The 25,242-nt window shown below is 53.4% G+C and overlaps 4 protein-coding genes and 1 long non-coding RNA gene across 14 annotated transcripts in view; 1 reads left to right on the top strand and 4 right to left on the bottom strand.

Moving 5' to 3' along the window:
* The window catches only part of LOC121106490 (feather keratin 1-like), a 37,447-nt gene that overhangs the window by 2,664 nt on the left and 9,541 nt on the right, over positions 1–25,242 (bottom strand). For 2 of the 9 annotated variants that reach the window (XM_046927103.1, XM_046927120.1), the window contains exon 2: positions 18,963–19,545. In XM_046927103.1, the coding sequence (XP_046783059.1) occupies positions 19,229–19,545 (317 nt within the window). In that variant the 3' untranslated portion in view covers positions 18,963–19,228. Of the gene's footprint in view, positions 1–8,030; positions 8,639–11,140; positions 11,749–11,956; positions 12,099–18,962; positions 19,546–19,769; positions 19,900–24,293; positions 24,342–25,242 lie in introns of those variants that run through there. The other 7 variants (XM_040696117.2, XM_015283204.4, XM_046927110.1 and 4 more) reach the window with 7 other exon arrangements.
* Positions 387–8,378, top strand: LOC124418171. Its single transcript, XR_006936113.1, has 2 exons — positions 387–1,623; positions 8,118–8,378. It is a non-coding gene; the product is annotated as an uncharacterized LOC124418171 (long non-coding RNA).
* On the bottom strand, positions 1,537–6,029 carry LOC121106506 (feather keratin 1-like). 2 transcript variants are annotated; one of them, XM_040696127.2, is made up of 2 exons: positions 5,740–6,029; positions 1,537–2,144 (listed from the first exon to the last, which is right to left on the bottom strand). In XM_040696127.2, exon 2 carries the CDS (start codon positions 2,122–2,124, stop codon positions 1,828–1,830), a length of 297 nt encoding a protein of 98 aa, XP_040552061.1. In that variant the 5' UTR covers positions 2,125–2,144; positions 5,740–6,029; the 3' UTR covers positions 1,537–1,827. The 2 variants fall into 2 exon arrangements, with proteins under 2 accessions (XP_040552061.1, XP_040552063.1); XM_040696129.1 differs by lacking the exon at positions 5,740–6,029 and adding an exon at positions 2,354–2,437.
* LOC107052820 (feather keratin 1-like) lies at positions 4,926–5,513 on the bottom strand. The gene has a single exon (XM_015283211.2). The coding sequence runs from the start codon at positions 5,511–5,513 to the stop codon at positions 5,217–5,219; it is 297 nt and encodes a 98-aa protein (XP_015138697.2). The 3' UTR covers positions 4,926–5,216.
* Positions 23,476–24,435, bottom strand: LOC121113102 (feather keratin 1-like). The gene is made up of 2 exons (XM_040696100.2): positions 24,294–24,435; positions 23,476–24,083 (listed from the first exon to the last, which is right to left on the bottom strand). The coding sequence occupies exon 2, from the start codon at positions 24,061–24,063 to the stop codon at positions 23,767–23,769; it is 297 nt and encodes a 98-aa protein (XP_040552034.1). The 5' UTR covers positions 24,064–24,083; positions 24,294–24,435; the 3' UTR covers positions 23,476–23,766.

Here is a 25,242-nt window from a genome sequence, read left to right as displayed (position 1 = left end):
GTGTGTAGAAACTCTCTAGCACAGTTATAGACCAAGATATAATATGTTGAGTGAATGGGTGCCTCGGATGTCCATATCAGCGCCTTTCATTAGGTGTGGTTACATCGGGCTGGTGGCCGGTCAGGTGTTGGATTTCTCTGAGCGGGATTTTGGGACTGTTCTCTTCCGTGTTTTGATAAATGATCTGAATGCAGGACTCAAATGCGTACAAATTAAAAAGTCTGTAGATGTTAAATATGGAGGAGCAGTTGAGTCTCAAGGGATAGGGAGGCCATGGAGAGAGCTCTTGAGAGACCAGAGGGCTGGGCCATCAGCAACGGCATGAAGTTGGACAAGAGGATATGCTGGATTCTGCACCTGGTTCCAGAATCCCCTGGACAGAAGAGGATCTGGAGAGAAGAGGCTGAAAATCAGCTCCTCAAAAAGAGATCTGGACTTTCTGGTTGATGTCAGGTTGAATCTGAGTCAGCAGCGTGCCCTGGCCCATTCCCTGGTGTACATCGGGCCCAGCGCTGCTAGCAGAATAGGGAAGGGATTGTCCCACTCTTCTCTGTGCTGCTCCAGCTTCACCTCAAGTCTTGTTTTCACTTTTGACATCAATGATGCGAAGACATAAAACTATTCTCTAGTGTACTGAGGAGGGATACAAAGAAGATGGAAGCTACGAGGGAACTTCCTTGGATTGTTCTGCCAAGCGGAGACTGAGGGCATCCCTCATGCCCGCCTACGTCTCCTCACAGGGGAGAGGAAGGGCAGCTCTGCTGTCTGGTGACAGGAACAGCTCCTGTGGGAATAGCATGGAGCTGTGTGAGTGTAGGGTCAAGTGGGGGGTCAGGGAAAGGTTTTGCACCAGTGGGTAGTGAGCACAGAACAAGCTTCCCAGGGCAGTGCACAAGCACTAAGGCTGCCGGAGTTCAAGAAGCATTTGGACAATCCTTTCAGATCTACCGTTTAATTTTGAAGGAGTGCAGTGTGGAGGCATGAGTTGGACTCAGTTATCCTTGTGGGTCCCTTCCTACATCGGTGGGTATTCTCTGATTCCCCTGCATTTGTTCCCTCCCTGAGCTCATTGCAGCTCATTAGCCAGCCTTCCGCTCTTGTCTCTCCTTCTGGGTGCGCTACATGGCTGGCTGGATGCCCCTTGATGTTGGAATGTTGTAGGTGGGAGCAAGGAGGCTGCCTGTTTTGTGCCGTGCCTGCCTGGGGCCCTCCTTGCAGCTGTCCAAGCCGGCAGGGGAGGGCTGTTTGTGAGAGCAGGATGCTGTCCGCTCACGCGTGGTGCTGGTCTAGCGAGCTCTGTGATGCTGTATGAGAAGAGCCTCAGTGTGCCCCAATCTTTGGGTAGGTGTAGATCATTTATTATGAGGTGAAGACCGTCTGCAAGACACCAGTGCACTTGTTGGTGACATGGTTGCAAGAGGAGGTCTCGGGACCCTTTTGTACCAGACAGGATGGTTTCTAGAGCCATGTCTTTATAGTGGGTGAAGTGGGAAGCGCAGTGTAGTGGTGAAGGAAGGAAGAGGAGGACTCTGTGGGTGACGTGCATGAGATCTTTATTGATGAAAACACGCTTAAAGTCAGGATGCACTTGGGGATCACCAAGTGGACAGGCCAGAATTTAAGGTGCAAAGACAGAAGAAAGTTACTGTGCTCATGTTTCCAGACAGCGTGGTGTGACGCTGTTCCCTGCTTGCTATCTTTGTGCCATGATAAGAGGAGCCATGGCTGGTGAGCCCATGTGCCATCAGTGACACAGAGATGTGAGCTCAGTGCATGAGGCGCCTTGCAGGGTGCAGGAGGTTGCTGTGAGGGTGTGGGCGCAGGCCCTTAGCAGGGGTAGCGGGCTCTCCAGCCGTTGAAGCAGCCCAGGCCTCCGAAGCCGAAGCCGCCGGAGGAGATGGCCACTCCCTGGGCGCTGAGTTCGCTGCCCACGGCAGCTGATGAGGAGGATCCGACGGCGGTGTTCTGGGGGAAGGAGCTGAGGATGGGTCCCGGCAGGGTGACCACCACGGCGGGAGGCTGGATGACGACCTGGGAGTCCTGGCACTGCCTGACACAGGGCTCGTTGCAGCTGTTAGCCAGCGGGGTGGGTCCGCAGGGGCGGCAGAGGTTGGAGCAGGACATGGCTGTGGGGTGGAGGGTCCCTGGAAGAGAAGGTGTTAAATGAGCAGAGGGTGTTGGGAGAGAGAGGAGCTGTGCTGAGGTGAGCCAGGGAGCAGGGAGGCATGGTGTGGGGCGTGGGGAGTGTGGTGGTGGGGTTATGTTGGAAAGCGTGCAGAGTCTGAGGGCAGAGGGTTGTGGAGAGCTGGGCCAGGTGGGGTAGGGGAAGAAAAGTAACAGGGTGCAGGCTCACCTGGAGGAGTGAGACGTCCGGAGAAGGGTGTGAGGGAGTGAGGTGCAGGACGGGCTTTTATGCTGCTGTGTGAGTGCCTGAGGGCGTGGAGAGAGCCTCTGCGCATGGCAGCATTGTGCAGGTGCAGCTCTTGCATGACGTAGTGTTACCAGTCATTTGATGTGTGTTCTCCTTCCAGCAACTCCACCTTTTCATGTCCTTCTCGTGAGGACGTGTCCTTTTGACACTGGCGGCACCTTTCAAGTGAGGGTATTGGAGGCCAAAGGAGTGATCTTGCACGTTCGTGTCATGGCACGCCGAAGAAGTGGCCAAAACACTGAATGGGAGCCGTGTTGTCAGTGAGGTCATCGCTTGGCACTTGTGCACTATGCTTTGTGTCTTTGTTGTTAGAGGATGTCCCAATTCCAAATAACCATGGAAGCCTGGTCTGGGCATTCTAGGTATGCTGGTTCAGAAATTATGGCACTTCCTTTCCTGAGATGCATACCCATGTTGTTCACCAAGGAACCCAATAGGCGTCATTTCTATGATCTTCAGCATGTTCATTTATTAGTATTATCATTCAGTTATTCATAGTGTTTTTCTGCAAATTCTTCTGGAGAAATTCTCCAGCTTATATCTAAACAAATACATGATATGTTGAGTGAACTGATGGCTTCCAAAGCCAAGTGAAAGACTATTATTTGTTATGGTTGTATCGAGCAGGTGGCCAGTCAGGTGTGGGATTCCCCAGAGCTCCATTTTTGGATCTGTTCTCCTTCATGTTTTACTAAATGATCTGGATGCCGTTGCAAATGCATACAAGGTAAGAAGTTTGTGTATGATACAGACTACTGATGAGCAGCTGACTCTCAGAATTGGGGAGGTGTTGGGAGAGCTCTTGAGAGCGCAGAGGGCTGGGCCATCACCAATGGCATGAAGTTGAATGAGAGCAAGAGCTTGATTCTGCGCCTGGAATGGGGATACCTGGGAGATATGTGGGTATTTGGGGATGGGAGACTTAACAGCAGCCCCACAGGAGATCAGGAGGTTCTGTTTGATGTCAAGTTGAATCTGAGTCAGCCGTGTGCCCTGGCAGCCAATAGGACTGTCCATACCCTGGGGTGCATCAAGATGAGAACCGCCAGTGGGAGAGGGTAGGGTTGTCCCACTGTGCTCTGTGCTGCTGTGGCCTCACCTCAACTACTGTGTTCAGCTTTGCCTTCAGCGGTCCAAGATACCTGAGCTGAGGCCAGTGTGATGAGGTTCAACAAGACCAAGTGCCGGGTACTTGGTCACATTGGCCACAACACCCCCAGGCAATGCTACAGGCCTGGGGCAGTGTGGCTGGAAGAGAGTATAGCGGAAACAGACCTGGGGGTATTGGTTCATGCCTGAGTGAACATGAGCCAGCAGTGTGCCTGTATAACCAGGAAGGCCGGTGGCATCCTGGCGTGTATCAGAAATAGGCCAGCAGGAGCAGGGAAGTGATCATCCTTCTGTACTCCGCCCTGGTGAGGCTGCAGCTCGAGTACTGTGTTCAGCTTTGGGCCCCTCACTGCAAGAATGACATTGAGGCCCTGTATGTGTACCGCGTGTCTTTGTACGGGGTGAAGTGTAAAGAGCATTAAGCCTAGAAAGCAAGAAGAGGACTCTAAGTCTGGCATGCATGAGAAGTTTATTGAGGAAAACACACGTAAAGTCCAGATGCACTTGGGGATCACCAAGTGGAAAGGCCAGAATTTTAGGTGCAAAGACAGAAGAATGGTACTGTTGTCATTTTTTCAGCAGCATGAGCTGACCTAGAACCCTGCAAGCATCTTTTGTGCCATGAAAAGAGGAGCCATGGCTGCTGAGCCCGTTTGCCATCAGTGACACAGAGATGAGAGCTCAGTGCATGAGGCTCCTTGCAGTGTGGTGGTGGTTGCTGTGAGGGTGTGGGCGCAGGCCCTTAGCAGGGCCTGCCAAGGCTGCCAGAGTTCAAGAAGCATTTGGACAATGCTTTCAGATCTATCATTTAATTTTGAAGGAGTGCAGTGTGGAGGCATGAGTTGGACTCACTTATCGCTGTGGGTCCCTCCCAACATCCTTGGGTATTCTCTGATTCCCCTGCATTTGTTCCCTCCCTGAGCTCATTGCACCTCGTTAGCCAGCCTTTCGCTCTTGTCTCTCCTTCTGGGTGTGCTACATGGCTGGCTGGATTCCCCTTGATGTTGGAATGTTGTAGGTGGGAGTAAGGAGGCTGCCTGTTTTGTGCCATGCCTGCTTGGGGCCCTCCTTGCAGCTGTCCAAGCCGGCAGGGGAGGGCTGTTTGTGAGAGCAGGATGCTGTCATCTCACGCCTGGTGCTGGTTTAGCGAGCAATGTGATGTTTTATGAGAAGAGCCTCAGTGTGCCCCAATCTTTGGGTAGGTGTAGGTCATTTATTATGAGGTGAAGGCTGTCTGCAAGCCATCAATTGTTGGTGACATGGATGCAAGAGGAGGTCTCGGGACCCTTTTGTACCAGACAGGATGGTTTCTAGAGCCATGTCTTTGCAGTGGGTGAAGTGGAAAGGGCATCGTGCGAAGGAATGAAGAGGAGGACTCTGAGGCTGAAGAGCATGAGAACTTTATTGAGAGAAACACACTAAAAGGAAGGATCCAGTTGGAGATCACCAGGTGGAAAGAGCACAATTTCAAATGAAAAGAAAGAAGAAAGTTGAGGTGGTCATGTTTCCTGGCAGCAAGGTCTGATGTTGTTCCATGCTTCCCTGTTTGGTGACATGATAAGAGGAGCCATGGCTGGTGAGCCCATGTGCCATCAGTGACACAGAGATGAGAGCTCAGTGCATGAGGCGCCTTGCAGGGTGGTGGTGGTTGCTGTGAGGGTGTGGGCGCAGGCCCTTAGCAGGGGTAGCGGGCTCTCCAGCCGTTGAAGCAGCCCAGGCCTCCGAAGCCGAAGCCGCCGGAGGAGATGGCCACTCCCTGGGCGCTGAGTTCGCTGCCCACGGCAGCTGATGAGGAGGATCCGACGGCGGTGTTCTGGGGGAAGGAGCTGAGGATGGGTCCCGGCAGGGTGACCACCACGGCGGGAGGCTGGATGACGACCTGGGAGTCCTGGCACTGCCTGACACAGGGCTCGTTGCAGCTGTTAGCCAGCGGGGTGGGTCCGCAGGGGCGGCAGAGGTTGGAGCAGGACATGGCAGTAGAGGGTCTTTAGAAGAGAGGGTGTTGAGTGAGCAGAGGTTGTTAAGGACACAAGGAGTTGTGCTAGGTTGGCCCAGGGAGCAAGTAGTTGTGGCTTGAGGTTGTGGAAAGCCCCCTCCAGTTGGGGAGACAGACGGGCTGCAGAGTCTGGGGGCACAGGTGGTGTGGAGAGCAAAGCCCAGTGGGGTGCGCGAAGGAGGGCAGCGGGGTGCAGGCTTACCTGGAAGAGTGCAGAGGAGAAGGTGTCAGGAGAAGGGTGTGAGGGAGTGAGGCGTAGGACGGGCTTTTATGCTGCTGTGTGAGTGCCTGAGGGGTTGGAGAGAGCCTCTGCGCATGGCAGCATTGTGCAGGTGCAGCTCTTGCATGACGTAGTGTTGCCAGTCATTTGATGTTTGTTCTCCTTCCAGCAACGCTTCCTTTCCATGTCCTTCTCGTGAGGACGTGTCCTTTTGGCACTGGCGTCACCTTTCAAGTGAGAGTATTGGAGTCCAAAGGAGTGATTTTGCACGTTTGTGTCATGGCACGCCAAAGAAGTGGCCAAAACACGGAATGGGAGCCGTGTTGTCAGTGAGGTCATCGCTTGGCACTTGTGCACTATGCTTTGTGTCTTTGTTGTTAGAGGATTTCCCAGTTCCAAATATCCATGGAAGCCTGGTCTGGGCATTCTGGGTATGCTTGTTCAGAAATTATGGCACTTCCTTTCCTGAGATGCATACCCATGTTGTTCACCAAGGGAACCCAATAGGCATCATTTCTATGATCTTCATCATGTTCATTTTTTAGTATTATCATTCAGTTATTCATAGTGTTTTTCTTCAAATTCTTCTGGAGCATATATATCCAGCATATATCTAGGCAAACACATGATATGTTGAGTGAACTTTTGACTCCCATGCCCAACTCAAAGACTGTTACTTGTTATGGTTGCATCAGGCAGGTGGCCAGTCAGGTGTGGGATTCCCCAGAGCTCCATTTTTGGATCTGTTCTCCTTCATGTTGGACTAAATGATCTGGTTGCAGGTGTCCAATGCATACAAAGCAAGAAGTTTGTGTATGACACTGACTGGGGAGGAGCAGTTGACTCAGTACTAGGGAGGCATTGGGAGAGCTCTTGAGAGCCCAGAGGGCTGGGCCATCACCAATGGCTTGAAGTTGAACGAGAGCATGAGCTTGATTCTTCACCTGGAATGGGGATACCTGAGAGATATGTGGGTACTTGGGGATGAGAGACTTAAGAGCAGTCCCACAGAAGGAGATCAGGAGGTTCTGGTTGGTGGCAAATTGAATCTGAGTCAGCCGTGTGCCCTGGCAGCCAGAATGAGCGTACCCTGGGGTGCATCAAGATGAGAACAGCCTGTGGGAGAGGGTAGGGTCGTCCCACTGTGCTCTGTGCTGCTGTGGCCTCACCTCAACTACTGTGTTCAGCTTTGCCTTCAGCGGTCCAAGATAGCTGGGCTGAGGCCAATGGGATGAGGTTCAACAAGAGCAAGTGCCGGGTCCCGCACTTTGGCCACAACACCCCCAGGCAATGCTACAGGCCTGGGGCAGAGTGGCTGGAAGAGAGTATAGCGGAAACAGACCTGGGGGTATTGGTTGATGCCCAACTGAACATGAGCCAGCTGTCTGTCCATATAAAAAAGAAGGCATCCTGGCGTGTATCAGAATTAGTGTTGCCAGCGGGAGCAGGGAAGTGATCATCCCTCTGTACTCTGCCCTGGTGAGGCCGCACCTCCAGTGCTGTGTCCAGTTTTGGGCCCCTCACTGCAAGAAAGACATCGAGGCTCTGGAGGGTGTTCAGAGAAGGGCAACAAAGCTGGTGAGGGGTCTGGAGCACAGGCCTTATGAGGAGCGGCTGAAGGAGCTGGGATTGTTCAGTCTGGAGAAGTGGAAGCTCAGGGGAGACATTATTGCTCTCTATAACTACCTGAAGGGAGGTTGTAGTGAGCTGGGGGTCAGCCTCTTCTCTCGTGTGACAGTGATAGGACTAGAGGGAATGGCTTCAAGCTGCACCAGGGAAGGTTCAGGCTGGACGTTAGGAAATACTACTTCTCTGAAAGGATAGTCAGGCACTGGAATGGGCTGCTCAGAGAGGCAGTGGAGTCACCGAACGTGGAGGTGTTCAAGGAACGTTTGTGTTGAGAGCCATGGCTTAATGAGAACTATTGGTGATGTGTGGATGGTTGGACTGGGTGATCCTGTGGGTCTTTTCCAACCTTGGTGATTCTGTGATTCTATGACTCTATGACTGGATCCGATTGTGGACATCCTGCTCTTCCTGACTGGGCTTGAGCAGTGCAATTGTGCTATTTGACTTTCTCTGTACAAGTGTGGATAATATGTGATGAGATGAAGGCCGTCTGCTAGCCACCAGAGCTCTTGTTGGTGCCAAGGTACTGAGAGGAGGTCCTGGGTCCCTTTGGACCCGAGATGCTTATTTCTAGAGCCATGTCTTTGTAGCGGGTGAAGTGGAAAGGGCATTGGGCCAAGAAAGTAAGAGGAGGACTCTGAGGCTGGCATGCATGAGAACTTTATTGAGGAAAATTTGAGAAAAGGAAGGATCCGCTTGGAGATGGCGAGGTATAAAGTGCACAATTTAAGGTGCAAAGAAAGGAGAAATCTGCAGTGCTGATGTTTCCAGACAGCGTGGTGTGACGCTGCTCCCTGCTTGCGAGTTTTGTTCTGTGAGAAGAGGAGCCATGGCTGGTGAGCCCATGTGCCATCAGTGACAGAGAGATGAGAGCTCAGTGCATGAGGCGCCTTGCAGGGTGCAGGAGGTTGCTGTGAGGGTGTGGGCGCAGGCCCTTAGCAGGGGTAGCGGGCTCTCCAGCCGTTGAAGCAGCCCAGGCCTCCGAAGCCGAAGCCGCCGGAGGAGATGGCCACTCCCTGGGCGCTGAGTTCGCTGCCCACGGCAGCTGATGAGGAGGATCCGACGGCGGTGTTCTGGGGGAAGGAGCTGAGGATGGGTCCCGGCAGGGTGACCACCACGGTGGAAGGCTGGATGACGACCTGGGAGTCCTGGCACTGCCTGACACAGGGCTCGTTGCAGCTGTTAGCCAGCGGGGTGGGTCCGCAGGGGCGGCAGAGGTTGGAGCAGGACATGGCTGTGGGGTGGAGGGTCCCTGGAAGAGAAGGTGTTGGATGAGCAGAGGTTGTTGGGAGAGTGAGGGGCTGTGCTGAGGTGACCCATGGAGCAAGGAGGCATGGTGTGGAGTGTAAGGAGTGTGGCAGAGGGGAGATGGTGGGAAGGCAGCAGAGTGTGAGGGCAGAGGGTTGTGGAGAGCTGGGCCAGCTGGGATACAGGAAGAAAAGCGACAGAGTGCAGGCTCACCAGGAGGAGTGCACAGGAGAAGGTGTCAGGAGAAGGGTGTGAGGGAGTGAGGCGCAGGACTGGCTTTTATGCTGCTGTGTGTGTGCCCGAGGGCTTGGAGAGAGCCTCTGCGCATGGCAGCATTGTGCAGGTGCAGCTCTTGCACGACGTAGTGTTGCCAGTCATTTGATGTGTGTTCTCCTTCCAGCAACTCCACCTTTTCATGTCCTTCTCGTGAGGGCGTGTCCTTTTGGCACTGGCGGCACCTTTCAAGTGAGAGTATTGGAGGCCAAAGGAGTGATCTTGCACGTTTGTGTCATGGCACGCCAAAGAAGTGGCCAAAACACAGAATGGGAGCCGTGTTGTCAGTGAGGTCATCGCTTGGCACTTGTGCACTATGCTTTGTGTCTTTGTTGTTAGAGGATTTCCCAGTTCCAAATATCCATGGAAGCCTGGTCTGGGCATTCTAGGTATGCTTGTTCAGAAATTATGACACTTCCTTTCCTGAGATGCATACCCATGTTGTTCACCAAGGGAACCCAATAGGCGTCATTTCTATGATCTTCAGCATTTTCATTTATTACTATTATCATTCAGTTATTCATAGTGTTTTTCTGCAAATTCTTCTGGAGAAATTCTCCAGCATATATCTAAACAAATACATGCTATGTTGAGTGAACTGGTGGCTTCCAAATCCAAGTGAAAGAGTGTTACTTGTTATGGTTGCATCAGGCAGGTGGCCAGTCAGGTGTGGGATTCCCCAGAGCTCCATTTTTGGATCTGTTCTCCTTCATGTTTTACTAAATGATCTGAATGCAGGTGTCCAATGCATACAAAGCAAGAAGTTTGTGTATGACACTGACTGGGGAGGAGCAGTTGACTCAGTAGTAGGGAGGCGTTCGGAGAGCTCTTGAGAGCCCAGAGGGCTGAGCCATCACCAATGGCATGAAGTTGAGCGAGAGCAAGAGCTTGATTCTGCGCCTGGAATGGGGATACCTGAGAGATATGTGGGGATGTGGGGATGAGAGACTTAGGCGCAGCCCCACGGGAAGAGATCAGGAGGTTCTGGTTGATGTCAAGTTGAATCTATGTCAGCCGTGTGCCCTGACAGCCAGAATGACTGAGCGTACCCTGGGGTGCATCAAGATGAGAACCGCCTGTGGGAGAGGGTAGGGTCGTCCCACTGTGCTCTGTGCTGCTGTGGCCTCACCTCAACTACTGTGTTCAGCTTTGCCCTCAGCAGTCCAAGATAGCTGGGCTGAGGCCAATGGGATGAGGTTCAACAAGAGCAAGTGCCGGGTCCCGCACTTTGGCCACAACACCCCCAGACAATGCTACAGGCCAGGGGCAGAGTTGCTGGAAGAGAGTATAGCGGAAACAGACCTGGGGGTATTGGTTGATGCCCAACTGAACACGAGCCAGCTATCTGTCCATATAAAAAAGAAGGCATCCTAGCGTGTATCAGAATTAGTGTTGCCAGCGGGAGCAGGGAAGTGATCATCTTTCCGTACTCCATCCTGGTGAGGCCGCACCTTGAGTGCTGTGTCCAGTTTTGGACCCCTCACTGCAAGAAAGACATCGAGGCTCTGGAGGGTGTTCAGAGAAGGGCAACAAAGCTGGTGAGGGGTCTGGAGCACAGGCCTTATGAGGAGCGGCTGAAGGAGCTGGGATTGTTCAGTCTGGAGAAGTGGAAGCTCAGGGGAGACCTTATTGCTCTCTATAACTACCTGAAGGGAGGTTGTAGTGAGCTGGGGGTCAGCCTCTTCTCTCGTGTGACAGTGATAGGACTAGAGGGAATGGCTTCAAGCTGCACCAGGGAAGGTTCAGGCTGGACGTTAGGAAATACTACTTCTCTGAAAGGATAGTCAGGCACTGGAATGGGCTGCCCAGAGAGGTGGTGGAGTCACCGAACCTGGAGGTGTTCAAGGAACGTTTGTGTTGAGAGCCATGGCTTAATGAGAACTATTGGTGATGTGTGGATGGTTGGACTGGGTGATCCTGTGGGTCTTTTCCAACCTTGGTGATTCTGTGATTCTATGATTCTATGACTGGATCCGATTGTGGACATCCTGCTCTTCCTGACTGGGCTTGAGCAGTGCAATTGTGCTATTTGACTTTCTTGGTACAAGTGTGGATAATATGTGATGAGATGAAGGCCGTCTGCTAGCCACCAGAGCTCTTGTTGGTGCCAAGGTACTGAGAGGAGGTCCTGGGGCCCTTTGGACCCGAGATGCTTATTTCTAGAGCCATGTCTTTGTAGCGGGTGAAGTGGAAAGGGCATTGGGCCAAGAAAGTAAGAGGAGGACTCTGAGGCTGGCATGCATGAGATCTTTATTGAGGAAAATTTGAGAAAAGGAAGGATCCGCTTGGAGATGGCGAGGTATAAAGGGCACAACTTAAGGTGCAAAGAAAGGAGAAATCTGCAGTGCTGATGTTTGCAGACAGCGTGGTGTGACGCTGCTCCCTGCTTGCGAGTTTTGTTCTGTGAGAAGAGGAGCCATGGCTGGTGAGCCCATGTGCCATCAGTGACACAGAGATGAGAGCTCAGTGCATGAGGCGCCTTGCAGGGTGGTGGTGGTTGCTGTGAGGGTGTGGGCGCAGGCCCTTAGCAGGGGTAGCGGGCTCTCCAGCCGTTGAAGCAGCCCAGGCCTCCGAAGCCGAAGCCGCCGGAGGAGATGGCCACTCCCTGGGCGCTGAGTTCGCTGCCCACGGCAGCTGATGAGGAGGATCCGACGGCGGTGTTCTGGGGGAAGGAGCTGAGGATGGGTCCCGGCAGGGTGACCACCACGGCGGGAGGCTGGATGACGACCTGGGAGTCCTGGCACTGCCTGACACAGGGCTCGTTGCAGCTGTTAGCCAGCGGGGTGGGTCCGCAGGGGCGGCAGAGGTCGGAGCAGGACATGGCTGTGGGGTGGAGGGTCTCTGGAAGAGAAGGTGTTGGGTGAGCGGAGGGTGTTGGGGCTGTGAGGTTCTGTTCTGAGGTGACGTATGGAGAGGGCTGGCATGGTGTGGGGCTGTGGGGAGCATGGAGGTGGGGAGATGGTAGGGCTGCTTAGTCTGGGGGGCATCGGGGTGTGGAGAGCTGGGCCAGGTGCAGCAGGGGGAGAAAGGGAGCCGGGTGTAGGCTTACCTGGAGGAGCGCAGAGGAGAAGGTGTCAGGAGAAGGGTGTGAGGATGCGAGGCACAGGGCCGGCTTTTATGCTGCTGTGCGAGAGCCTGAGGGCTCAGAGAGAGCATCTGCGCATGGCAGCATTGTGCAGCGAGCAGGTGTTGCGTGCCAATGCTTGACCAGTCATGTGGTGATGTGTTTTTGTCTTGCAACGAGGCTTCCTTATAATTTCCTTCTCTTGTGGTTGTGTTCCTTTGACCCTGTCGGCAGTGTTCCAGTGGGAATGGTATTTGAGTCTCCGCATGCTGAAAGTGTGAGTGGTGGCTATCAGGAGTGAGGTCACCGCGTGGCACTTTTGCGTGGTGGTTTGTGGCTGTGCTGTGAGGTGGGTACACCATCACGTGGCGTCCTTTGTCAGCTGCTGCAGGGTTCTCAGCTGTGCCTGTTGTACTTGATCCACTAGAACTGCATTCCCTCCTTCCCTGCTTTCATCCCACCTCACTAATCAGCCTGCAGATTCTCCCTTTCCCTGGGAGTGTTGCATGGGTGGCTGCTGCCCCTGGTGCGTGCAGAGGTGCACCTGGAGAAAGGAGGCCGCCTGCTGTGTGCCTGGGGTGGGCTGTCCATTTAGGCAGAGTAGGACTGTTTGCCTGAGCAAGATGCTGTCCCTTCGGAGTCAGTCAGAGCTGGCAAGAGTGTTGGTGTCGGGAATTCCACTGTGTTCCCAGAAAGCTCCCCTTGTGATCTCCATATGCCACCCTTATCTGATAGCATCGCGATGAAAGCCTGGGCTATGTTTTGACACAGTGCCATCTGGAGTTCCCTTTTTGCTGCCCAGCTGGATGTGGGAAAGGCACTGAGGCTGTAGAGAGGCAGAACGTGAGCGGTACATTAAGAAATGAGAAGGCTGCTGAGCAGTATTGTTGGGGTTATTAATTGGGATGAGTGTCATGGAGGACAGCTGAATTTGTGCTCAGTGTGTGGGGCTCACCAAAGGATTTGGACATTTCAGAAAGGTGCTGTAGACATGCCCGCTTCCTGGGGCTGCAGCATTTAGGTCCCTGTGGTGATGTCTGAATAACGTAGGATGGATCAAAGACAAAGCATGTCTCTGCTCAGCCATGGTGACTTGATACGGGCTGTCCCACAGGTGCGTGGTGCTTTTTGATGGGTACGATGAGGATGGTGTGCAACTGGATGTGCATAAGTCTACAGGACCTGACGAGCTGTCCCTAGAAATGCTGAGGCATTTTTCTCGTGTCTTTGTAAGGCCCTTTGAATTGACCCTGTAAGGTCATGATGCATGGGAATGCTTCCTGAGGAATGGAAGTGTCTCATCCCATTCCTGTGTCCACAAGATGAAGAAGGAAGCTGTGAGAAACTGCAGGCTGGTTGACATGAGGTTCGTCACTGTGCAGGAGGTGAAGGAAATCTTCCCAGAAAGCAGTGGATTTACAAAGCCACCTCAGTTTCTTCTACGCTGGAGTGATCTGCCTGGTGGATGATGGGGAGCCACGGCAGTTGATCGCCTTGCCTTTGGTAAAGGCATTGAGGCTTCCTCCCATGACATGCTGCTCCTTGTGAGCCCAAGGGCTTGAAGAGAGCCTCTGCGCATGGCAGCACTGTGCAGTGAGCTGCTGTTGCGTTCCAGAGCCTGGCCTGTCGTGAGGTGGAGTGCGTTTGCCTTCCCACTGTGCTTCCTTTCAATTTTCTCCGTGGGACACATGGCCTTTTGGCCCTGTCAGCAGTTTCAAGTGAGAGTATTGGAGGCCAAGAGCTGTTCTGGAATGTGCATGTCAGGGCGGGCAGATGATTTGGCCCACGTGCAGCTGAGATGCAGTGTTGTTGGTGAGAGCATTGCTCAGCATTCCTGCCTGTGGTTCGCTTCCCCACTGGGAAAAGGGGCGCTACGTTCAGTCTTTACCTCTCTTACTGTGTGTTCCTCGTTGGTTTCCTCATGCTGTCCTCATGCCTTCAGAGACTGTGTGTGTGAGAAGGGAGGCTGCCTGTAATTACCTGATGGGCGGCAGTCCTGAGAGGCTGTGGAGGGCTGTTTTGAAGGTGAGGCTGTTGTCCTTGCAGGCGTAGTTGAGAGTTGGCAGTTGTAGTGGCATTGGGCGTCATAGCATGAATGGTAGATGGGCTTGGGTGGGAAGAGTCCTCAAAGATCATCTTGGTGCAACCGTCATCATGCGTGCAGAGTCCTGCCATGATCCCAGGGAGTCCCCTTTGTTCCTCAGCAGCGCTCCTCTTTGCTCCGGCCATTGTGTTTGCAGCCGGGTCTGTGAGTTAATGTACTCCTTGATGAGACACGTTTGAACTGTCTGTTGACGTTTCTGAGAGGCCACGAGATTTGTGAGAGTTTGGGGTGAGCGTCTCCCCAGGATGCGAGGAGGAAAGGCTGCTGACCCGTGGCTTTGGGGGCTCTCACTTCGGTTGAGTGTGAAGAGAGCGAGGCGGATTTTCTGGACAGCGTACGATGGTCAGAAAGAGGATCTGGACGTTTCAGCCGGCAGCTGGATGAATGCCTGCAGCAAAGCCCAAGAAGGGGTGAATGGCAAGGCCTGCCCCTGGTTGTCAAGGTGTGTGTTTTGTAGGCTGTTCCACAGAAGCCTCGTGCTTGCTGCTGAGGAAGAGGGAGAGGCTGTTCAGCCTGAAGGGCCCACAAATGCTGAGAGCCCTGGCCGATGTCTTCGCAAGGCGGCTTTCAGTTTTGCTTCAGACGGCACCGTGACTGGGAGAGGATCTTGTGGACTGGAAGGGAATCATCCCACTCCTGCATTCAGCGAGATGAAGGAGCAATGCGTGGGGAAGAATGGGCTGCTCGGCCTGACGTCAGTCGTTGTGACGGTGGCAAAGGAAATAATCCCAGAATGTACTGCCAAGCACACGAAGGAGAAGTATGTGATGGGGAACAGTCAGTGTGCATTCACAGAGGCAGAGATACTCCTCAGTATCTCCAGATCCTCCCGAGCCTCTTCTGGAAGCTTCCGGGGCCTTCCACAGCAGCAGTGCCTGTGAGCCTTGCCCTGATTGGCCGGTGCCGACTGTGAGCTGCCTGCCGATTGGCTGCTCCCTGAAGGCTGGGCGTTCATTGGCAGAGGAGGGGTGGTGGCGGCAGCCGGGGCTGTGAGTGGAGCTGCGGATGTGACGGGGTCTGACTGCTGATGGCTTCAGGGAAAGCAAAAGGTAAAGCAGAGAATGGGGGCATCGTCGCAGCGCATCGTGGACACTGACAGCTGTGGGGGCATTGTCCACAGCTCTAGAAAGTGTCTTGCAGTGTCTGACCACCCTCCTATTAAAGAAGTATTATCTCTATCCCGTGTGCTCCTCCCGTGGCACAGCTGTGTGCCATCCCCTCACGTTCTGCCATCAGTGACCCAGGAGCAGAGCTCGGAACCTCCTTTCTCAGGAGGAGCTGAGAGCCATGGGGTCACCTCTCAGTCTCCTTTTGTCCAGGTGGGACAACCCAATCTCCTCAGCCTCTGCTCACAGTATGTGCTTGCCAGCCCTGATACCAGCTGTACTGCGCTCCTCTGCGTGCTTCCAAGGACTGTAACGTCCGTGTGAGATTGTGGAGCCCAGAACTGCACCCGGTATTCACGGTGTGGTCATACCAGTCCTGAGCAGGGTGGGAAAATCACCTCTTTTAGCCACATGTCTGTGCTATGTGCAAGGGCTGTGTGTCATGGTTTGCAGGTAACTCCATGACACCGCGACACTTCCTTCCGTGACACGCTCATAGAGAAAGGGACAAAGTGCAGTTTGCGTAATAGGACAGTGAGATGGGCCGAAAAGGGGCTGAATGTTTGGGTCCAGAGGACTGTGATGAGTGGCATGGCATCCCTAGCGTGGTAGCCCTGAGGTTAGTAGTGGAGTCAGTCTTGCTTGACATGCGTGTTGCAGAGTGAGGTGATGGAACAGAGCGACCCAAAGGAAGTTTGCAGATGACAGCAAGTGGGGAGGAAGAGCTCCTGCAGGAGACAGTCATGTCAGTATTGTCAGTATAGAGGCTGGAGTGCTGCTCCGAGAGATTTGTCATCAGGTTTCAGAAAGGGCAAAGCAAATTTCTCCTTTTGGGAGGAGAAGGGTGTGAGGGAGCGAGGCACAGGGCCGGCTTTTATGCTTCTGTGTGAGTGCCCGAGGGCTTGGAGAGAGCCTCTGCGCATGGCAGTATTGTGTGGAGTGAGCTGCTCATGCGTGCCAATGCTTGACCAGTGATGACATGAGGTGTTTTTGTCTTCCCACAATGCTTCCTTTTCATTTCCTTCTCCTGCGGTTGTGTTCCTTTGACCCTGTCGGCAGTGTTCCTGTGGGAATGGTATCTGAGCATGCTGAAAGTGTGAGTGGTGGCTATCAGGAGTGTGGTCATCACGTGGCACTTTTGCGTGGTGGTTTGTGGCTGTGTTGTGAGGTGGGTACACCATGGCATCCTCGGAAGGCTGCTCCAGGCTTCTGTGCCTGTTGCGCTTGGTGCCACTGGAATTGCATTCCCTCCTTCCTTGCTTTCAGCCCACCTCACTAACCAGTCTGCAGATTCTCTCTTTCCCTGGCAGTGCAGCATGGGTGGCTGCTGCCCCTGGTGCCTGCAGAGGTGCACCTGGAGAAAGGAGGCTGCCTGCTGTGTGCCTGGGGTGGGCATTCCGTGCAGGCAGAGGAGGGCTGTTTGCCAGAGCCGAATGCTGTCCGTGTGGGGCTGTGTCAGAGCTGCCAGGACTGTTGGTGCTGGGAGTACTGCCGTGCTCCCAGCAAGGTCCCAGTGTCCTCTCTGTATGCCTCCCTTATCTGGGGTCCTCAAAATGAAAGCCTGGGCTTTCGTCTGACACAGTGCCATTTTTGGACTGCCCGGTGTGATATGGGAAAGGCGCTGAGACCGAAGAGAGGCAGAGGGTGAGAGGTACGTTAAGAAATGGGAAGTGTGTTGAGCCATAGTGTTTAATTGTTTTTAATTTAGTTGAGGTTCAAGGAGCCCTGTGATTTTTGTGCTCAGTGTTTGGTGCTTGGAAAAGGATTTGGACGTTTCACAATGGTGCTGAAGGTGTGGGTGCTTCCTGGGGTTGCAACACACAGGTTCCTGTGGTGACGTCGGAATACCATAGGATGGACTGAAGAGAAGTCACGCCTCCGCTCAGCCAAGGTGACTTGATGCAGGCTGTCCCGCAGGTGGTGGTTGCTGGGTAAGATGAGTAGGCTGTGCAAGTGGGTGTGAGGAATTCTACAGGACCTGATGAGTTTCTCCCACAACTGCTGAGGGGCACGTCTGATGTCTTTGTAAGGCCCTTTTCTGCTGACCCCGAAAGTTCATGATGGAGGTGCTTTGTGAAGAATGTTGGAGACTCATCCCAGCCCTGTATTCAAGAAATGAAGTCGGAAGCTGTGAGAAACTGCAGGCTGGTCGACCTGAGGTTAGACACCGTGGAGGAGGTGAAGCAACTCCTCCCCGAAATCAGTGGTTGTACAAAGCCTCCTCAGTTTCTTCTGCATTGAAGTGATCCGCTTGGCGGATGAGGAGGAGCTGGGGCAGTTGTCTGTCTTGCCTTTGGTAAAGGCATTGAGGCTTCCTGCCATGACGTGATCCCAGAGAAGCCGTCAAAGTGGATGCTGAGGTGGTCTTGAAAGTGGCTGAATGCAACGGTCCAGTGGAATGTTCTGATTTGCACACATTCCTGCTGTGACAAGACTTGGTACTGAGGCCAACGCTGTTCAACATCAGGATTAAAAACCTGGGTGATGGTATTGATCCCAGTGAGTTTGCAAATGCTCGAAGATGGGAAGGAGCAGCTGATGCCTCGGGTGAAGAGTCCACCTTGGTGAGGGATGTGGAGGCTGGGCTATGTGTCAGAGAAAGACATCCTGAAGTAGCAGAAGGGGCAAAGTCCAGCAAATGGGAAGCAGTAGTGCAGAACAATAGAAATGAGAGGGTGGCAGCCAGCTTTGCTGAGGAGGACCTGGTGTTGCTGTTGGTGAGCAAAGTGATGGTGAGGCAGCAATGGAGCCTCGTGGCAAAAGAGGTCCCCGTTCTCCAGAAGGCCATTGGGAAGAGCGTCGCTATCACTCTGGAGGATGTACTCTTTTCTTTCTGTTCAGCACTGATAAGATGCCGCTTGGAGTTGGTGTTTCTGTTTGGTTTTCCCCTGTGAAGGCAGACAGGAATACAGTGGTGTGATTCCGCTGCAAGGCTGTGCCAGTTCTGATGGGCCTGGAGCCTCCTTAGCATGTGGAGAAGCTGAGAGTGCAGGCAGTGTTGAGCCAGGACCCCAGGATGCTCTCGGTAGTTCTTATCCTTGTGTACTAATCCCGGATGTTCGGGTAGGATGAAATGGGAGCCATCACCTTTGTGTTACTGTCCACTACCAGGACAAAGGACAGTGGACAGCACTGATTTGAACCTTGCTTGGAAGCGAAAGGGAGCTTTTTCCATTGTGAGGGGGACGAGCAGTGGAGCAGGTTACTTAGCGGAATAGTTTGTGCAGTCCGTATCCTTTGAGGTACTGAAAATCTGACTGGACGTGTTTGTTGTCTGACAGCTGTAGGTGAGTGTGCTTGAGCAGGGGAGTAGTACTGCGTGGTCGCTGCAAGTTCTTTAACAGGTAAATGATTCTGTGAGTGTGGGTTTTTGTTGTTGTTGTTGTTGACATCTGAGAATCCTGCTCAGATGTGCTGCCATGGAGAGGCTGTTTCAGAGGGCATGGGCAGAAGGGCCTTGGTATGCCCAGGACTTTGTTTAGTCAAGCATAGATGTTGTGTGATGTGCTGGAAGCCCAGTGGATGCCCCGACTGTTCTTGTTGGTATCATCCTTGACAGGGGAGGTCATGGGGCCCCCTTGGACCCACCCTAAGTAGAAGTAGGACCCTCAGTAGAAGAAGAGCCTCTGCTAGTGCACAATGCTCTTGTTGGTGACATGGTTGCGAGAGGAGGTGTTTTGGTTCTTTTTTACCTGGCATGATGGTTTCTAGAGCCATGTCTTTGTAGTGGGTGAAGGGAAAAGAGCATTGGGCCATGGAAATAAGAGGAGGACTCTGAGGCTGGCATGCATGAGAACTTTATTGAGAGAAACACACTAAAAGGAAGGATCCACTTGGGGGTAACCAAGTGGAAAGGGCAGAATTTAAGTTGCAAAGAAAGAAGAAATTTGCAGTGCTCATGTTTCCAAGGCGCATGGTCTGCTTGCTTGAAAAGAGGAGCCATGGCTGGTGAGCCCATGTGCCATCAGTGACACAGAGGTGCCTCCTCAGTGCATGAGGCGCCTTGCAGGGTGCAGGAGGTTGCTGTGAGGGTGTGGGCGCAGGCCCTTAGCAGGGGTAGCGGGCTCTCCAGCCGTTGAAGCAGCCCAGGCCTCCGAAGCCGAAGCCGCCGGAGGAGATGGCCACTCCCTGGGCGCTGAGTTCGCTGCCCACGGCAGCTGATGAGGAGGATCCGACGGCGGTGTTCTGGGGGAAGGAGCTGAGGATGGGTCCCGGCAGGGTGACCACCACGGCGGGAGGCTGGATGACGACCTGGGAGTCCTGGCACTGCCTGACACAGGGCTCGTTGCAGCTGTTAGCCAGCGGGGTGGGTCCGCAGGGGCGGCAGAGGTTGGAGCAGGACATGGCTGTGGGGTGGAGGGTCTCTGGAAGAGAAGGTGTTGGGTGAGCAGAGGGTGTTGGGGGTGTGAGGAGTGGTGCTGTGAACTTCCTACTACACCCAGAGTAGTGCTGCAGGGAGGCGTGATGTGGAGCTATGCGGAGTGTGGCAGTGGGGGAGCAGGAAGGTTACTGAGGCTGGGGGCAGAAGGGGTGTGGAGTGCTGGGCCAGGTGGGCTGCGTAAAGAAGGGCAGTGGTGTTCAGGCTCACCTGGAGGAGTGCAGAGGAGAAGGCGTCGGGAGAAGGGTGTGAGGGAGTGAGGCACAGGACTGGCTTTTATGCTGCTGTGTGAGTGCCCGAGGGCTTGGAGAGAGCATCTGCGCATGGCAGCACTGTGCAGAGAGCTTCTGCTGCATGCCAAAGCTTAGTTAGTCATGAGGTGGGGTGTGTTTGCCTTCTCACAGCCCTCCGATTTCATTTCCTCCTGTGGTGTATTTGATGCTTTGACTCTGTCGGCAGTTTTTAAGTGAGAGTGACCGCTTGTGTGGATTTGTTCGGAAGATGTGTCTCGTGAGGGTGGTTGGAACATGCATTTAAAGTATGGGAGGGGTGTTGTTCAAGGAGTAAGATCGTGGCATCGCACTTATGATGTATGGGTTGTGACTGAACTGTGTGGTGGGGACCCCATTTCCTGCCATCCTTGGAAGGCTGTCTGGGCTTCCCAGGTGTGTTCGACATGAGACCCTGTCACTTGCATCACATTTTCTCACTGACTGCCTTCATCCCAATTCCCTTTCCGTGTACTTCACTCTTCCCTTCCCCATTGGGTGTGCTGCATTGACATCTTGGTTCCCTTTGCGCTGTGAAGGTGTTGTTTGGGAATGGAGTGACTGCATCTTTTGTGTAGTTTCAGCTTAGGTCATCCATGGGGATTGTAGCTCATTGAGGCTGAGGAGCGCTGTCTGTGTGAGCAGGACACGGTCCTCTCAGGCCTGGGTGAGAGGTAGCAAGGCCTGAGCTGGAGGAGAGTGGGTTGTTCTGGAAGGCTGAAGCAGAGCTTATGGGATCATTGCTGAGTTGAGTGTCAGTGGCTGAGGCTATTATTTCTCTGCATAGGCTATGATAGTTCCAAGAAGGATTTGGAGATTGCATAGAGAAATGAGCAGCACACATGCTACATGGGTATGCAGCCGTGAGCCACTCCAGGCCACTGTGGTCAAAGGCATAGCTGAGGAGTGCCCTCGTTCAGCTGAGATGAGTGCTTTGTGGCTGCTGAGGTAAGCAGTACTTCTTTGTCTGAGGAAGACTGAGCAAAGAACACAGAGGGGCTGTTCAACTGGATGTGCCGAAGTGTGTGAGGCCTGCTGGGTGTCACCAGGATTGCTGAGGGAGCTGTGTGGAATGGGTCCAGAGGAGGGCCATAGAGAAGATGAAAGGGCTGGAGCACATCTGCTGTGCAGAAAGGCTGCTGGAGTTGGGTTTGTTCATCCTGTGTGAGAGAAGGCACCAGGGAGACCTCTCTGTGCCCTTACAGGACTTGAAGGGTGCTTACAGGCAGGGGGGAAAACAACTTTTTACGTGATATGTCAGCAACAGCACATTTTAATGGAATGAGGGGAAATTTGGTTTAGATGAAAGGAAGATATTCTTGACTGAGGCAGCGGTGAGGCCCTGGCACAGGCTGCCCAGTCAACTTGTGGGTTCTTCATCTTTGGAGGAGTTCAAGGTTGGGTCCTGGTGCATGACCCGGTGGTTGGCCATCAGCCCACGGAAGGGATAATTGTTAAGATTCCTTCCAACCTTTACCAGTCCGTATTTCTAGAATTGTATGATTGGACATGCCATACTCATCCAGAAGCTGAGCCAGTATGGGTTAGACAGGTGGAGATCATGGTGGACTGAAAGCTGCTGGCTGAAAGGCCGGGGCCCAGAGCCTTGTGATGGGGGGCACCAGGTGTAGTTGGAGGCGAGTCCCTCATGCTTACCCCAAAGGGGAATGTTAAGAGTCCTCTCTTAGTGCTGCGAGCTACTCTTGTGTCACATAGTTTTACATGTCATGCGGTATGCGTTGTTCTTCCTGCAACTCTGCCTTTTTGCATCCTTTTCTTGAGGACGTGTCCATTTGGCACTGGTGGCGCATTCCAAGGGAGAGTACTGGAGGCAAAAGGAGCAATCTGGAGCCCTCGTGTCAGGACACGCGGAAGAAATGGCCAAGCACTCCAAAAGGAGCAGTGTTGTCAGTGAGATCATTGCTTGGCACTTGTGCAATACGGTTTGTGTCTTTGTTGTTAGAGGAAGCCTGGTCTGGGCATTCGAGGTATTCTTGTTTTGACATGAGGGCACTTCCTTTTCTGAGACGAGTACCCATGTTGTTCACCAAGGGAACTTAATAGGCGTAATTTCTATAATCTTCAGCAAAGTTATTCATAGTGTTTTTCAACATATCCTTGATCTTTCACATTTATAGACAGAGGTATAATATGTTGAGTGAATGGGTGCCTCGGATGTCCATATCAGCGCCTTTCATTAGGTGTGGTTACATCGGGCTGGTGGCCGGTCAGGTGTTGGATTTCTCTGAGCGGGATTTTGGGACTGTTCTCTTCCATGTTTTGATAAATGATCTGAATGCAGGACTCAAATGCGTACAAATTAAGAAGTCTGTAGACGTTAAATACGGAGGAGCAGTTGAGTCTCTCAGGATTAGGGAGGCCATGGAGAGAGCTCTTGAGAGACCAGAGGGCTGGGCCATCAGCAACGGCATGAAGGTGAACGAGAGGATATGCTGGATTCTGCACCTGATTGCAGAATCCCCTGGACAGAAGCGGATCTGGAGAGAAGAGACCGAAAATCAGCTCCTCAAAAAGAGATCTGGACTTTCTGGTTGATGTCAGGTTGAATCTGAGTCAGCAACGTGCCCTGGCCCATTCCCTGGTGTACATTGGGCCCAGCGCTGCTAGCAGAATAGGGAAGGGATTGTCCCACTCTTCTCTGTGCTGCTCCAGCTTCACCTCAAGTCTTGTTTTTACTTTTGACATCAACGATGCAAGAAGGACATAGTAGTATTGTCTAGAGTCCTGAGGAGGGATACAAAGAAGACGGAAGCTATGAGGGAGCTGAATTGGATTGTTCTGCCAAGCAGAGACTGAGGGCATCCCTCATGCCCGCCTACGTCTCCTCACAGGGGAGAGGAAGGGCAGCTCTGCTGTCTGGTGACAGAAACAGCTCCTGTGGGAATGGCATGGAGCTGTGTGAGTGTAGGGTAAAGGGGGGGTCAGGGAAATTTTCTGCACCAGTGGGTAGTGAGCACAGAACAAGCTTCCCAGGGCAGTGCACACGCACTGAGGCTGCCGGAGTTCAAGAAGCATTTGGACAATGCTTTCAGATCTACCTTTTAATTTTGTAGGAGTGCAGTGTGGAGGCATGAGTTGGACTCAGTTATCGCTGTGGGTCCCTCCCAACATCCTTGGGTATTCTCTAATTCCACTGCATTTGTTCCCTCCCTGAGCTCATTGCAGCTCATTAGACAGCCTTTCGCTCTTGTCTCTTCCTCTGGGTGTGCTACATGGCTGGCTGGATGCCCCTTGATGTTGGAATGTTGTAGGTGGGAGCAAGGAGGCTGCCTGTTTTGTGCCGTGCCTGCCTGGGGCCCTCCTTGCAGCTGTCCAAGCCGGCAGAGGAGGGCTGTTTGTGAGAGCAGGATGCTGTCCTCTAACGCCTGGTGCTGGTCTAGCGAGCTCTGTGATGCTGTATGAGAAGAGCCTCAGTGTGCCCCAATCTTTGGGTATGTGTAGATCATTTATTATGAGGTGAAGGCTGTCTTCAAGCCACCAATGCACTTGTTGGTGACATGGTTGCAAGAGGAGGTCTCGGGACCCTTTTGTACCAGACACGGTGGTTTCTAGAGCCATGTCTTTATAGTGGGTGAAGTGGGAAGCGCAGTGTAGTGGTGAAGGAAGGAAGAGGAGGACTCTGTGGGTGACATGCATGAGATCTTTATTGAGGAAAAAACGCTTAAAGTCAGGATGCACTTGGGGATCACCAAGTGGACAGGCCAGAACTTAAGGTGCAAAGACAGAAGAAAGTTACTGTGCTGATGTTTCCAGACAGCGTGGTGTGACGCTGCTCCCTGCTTGCGAGTTTTGTTCTGTGAGAAGAGGAGCCATGGCTGGTGAGCCCATGTGCCATCGGTGACACAGAGATGAGAGCTCAGTGCATGAGGCGCCTTGCAGGGTGCAGGAGGTTGCTGTGAGGGTGTGGGCGCAGGCCCTTAGCAGGGGTAGCGGGCTCTCCAGCCGTTGAAGCAGCCCAGGCCTCCGAAGCCGAAGCCGCCGGAGGAGATGGCCACTCCCTGGGCGCTGAGTTCGCTGCCCACGGCAGCTGATGAGGAGGATCCGACGGCGGTGTTCTGGGGGAAGGAGCTGAGGATGGGTCCCGGCAGGGTGACCACCACGGCGGGAGGCTGGATGACGACCTGGGAGTCCTGGCACTGCCTGACACAGGGCTCGTTGCAGCTGTTAGCCAGCGGGGAGGGTCCGCAGGGGCGGCAGAGGTCGTAGCAGGACATGGCTGTGGGGTGGAGGGTCTCTGGAAGTGAAGGTGTTGGGTGAGCAGAGGGTGTTGGAGGGGTGTGAGGAGCTGTGCTGTGAGCTTTGCAGGGAGTGGAGAGGCATGATGTGGAGCTATAGGGAGTGTGGCAGTGGGGGAGCAGGAAGGCTGCAGAGTCTGGGGGACAAGGGGGTGTGGAGAGCTGGGCCAGGTGGGGGTGTGAAGGAGGGCAGTGGGATGCAGGCTCACCTGGAGGAGTGCAGAGGAGAAGGTGTCAGGAGAAGGGTGTGAGGGAGCGAGGCACAGGGCTGCTTTTATGCTGCTGTGTGAGTGCCCGAGGGCTTGGAGAGAGCCTCTGCGCATGGCAGTGCTGTGTGTTGAGGAGCTGTTGGGTGCCATATCCCGGTCAGGCATGAGGTGGGGTGTGTTTGCCTTCCACAGCTCTCCCTTTTCATTTCCTTGTGCGGTGGATTTGATGCTTTGACCCTGTCGGCAGTTTTTAAGTGAGAGTGACTGTTTTGGTGGATTTATACACAAGGTGTGTCTCGGGAGGGTGGTTGGAAGATGCATCTGAAGCATGGGGAGAGGTGTAGAACAAGGGATGAGATCATGGCATAGCACTTACATTATGATTCTATGATTCTATGGTCTGTGACTGCTTTGTGTGGTGAGGACCCCATTTCTGGCATCCTTAGCAGGCTGCTCTGGGCTTCCCAAGTGTGCCTGGCACGAGTCCCTGTTACTTGTGGGGCATTTGCTCCCTGCTTGTTTTTGTCCCATTTCCCTTTCCATGTGCTTCGCCCCTCTCTTTCCCATTGGGTGTGCTTCACTGAGATCTCGGTTCCCTTTGTGCTATCAGGGTTTTATTTGGGAACTGGTTTAGTGCGTTTTGTGTAGTTTCAGCTTAGGGCTTCCGTAGGGATTGTATCTTATTTAGGCAGAGGAGGGCTGTTCATGAGGGTAGGACGCAGTCCTCTCAGGCCTGGGTGAGAGGTTGCAATCCCTGAGCTGAACGGGAGGGTGTTGGTCTGGAAGGCTGAAGCGGAGGTTATGGGGTCACTGCTGAGTTGTGTGACCATGGCTGAGGCTATTATTGCTCTGCGTAGTCTTTGATAGTTACAGGAAGGATTTGGGGATTCCATAGAGAAATCAGAAGCATACATGCTGCATGGGCATGCAGTCATGAGCCACTCCAGGC

This window comes from Gallus gallus, chromosome 2, assembly GCF_016699485.2.
Source record: "Gallus gallus isolate bGalGal1 chromosome 2, bGalGal1.mat.broiler.GRCg7b, whole genome shotgun sequence".
Classification (NCBI taxonomy): Eukaryota; Metazoa; Chordata; class Aves; order Galliformes; family Phasianidae; genus Gallus; species Gallus gallus.
This window is presented reverse-complemented; position numbering and strand designations above follow the sequence as displayed.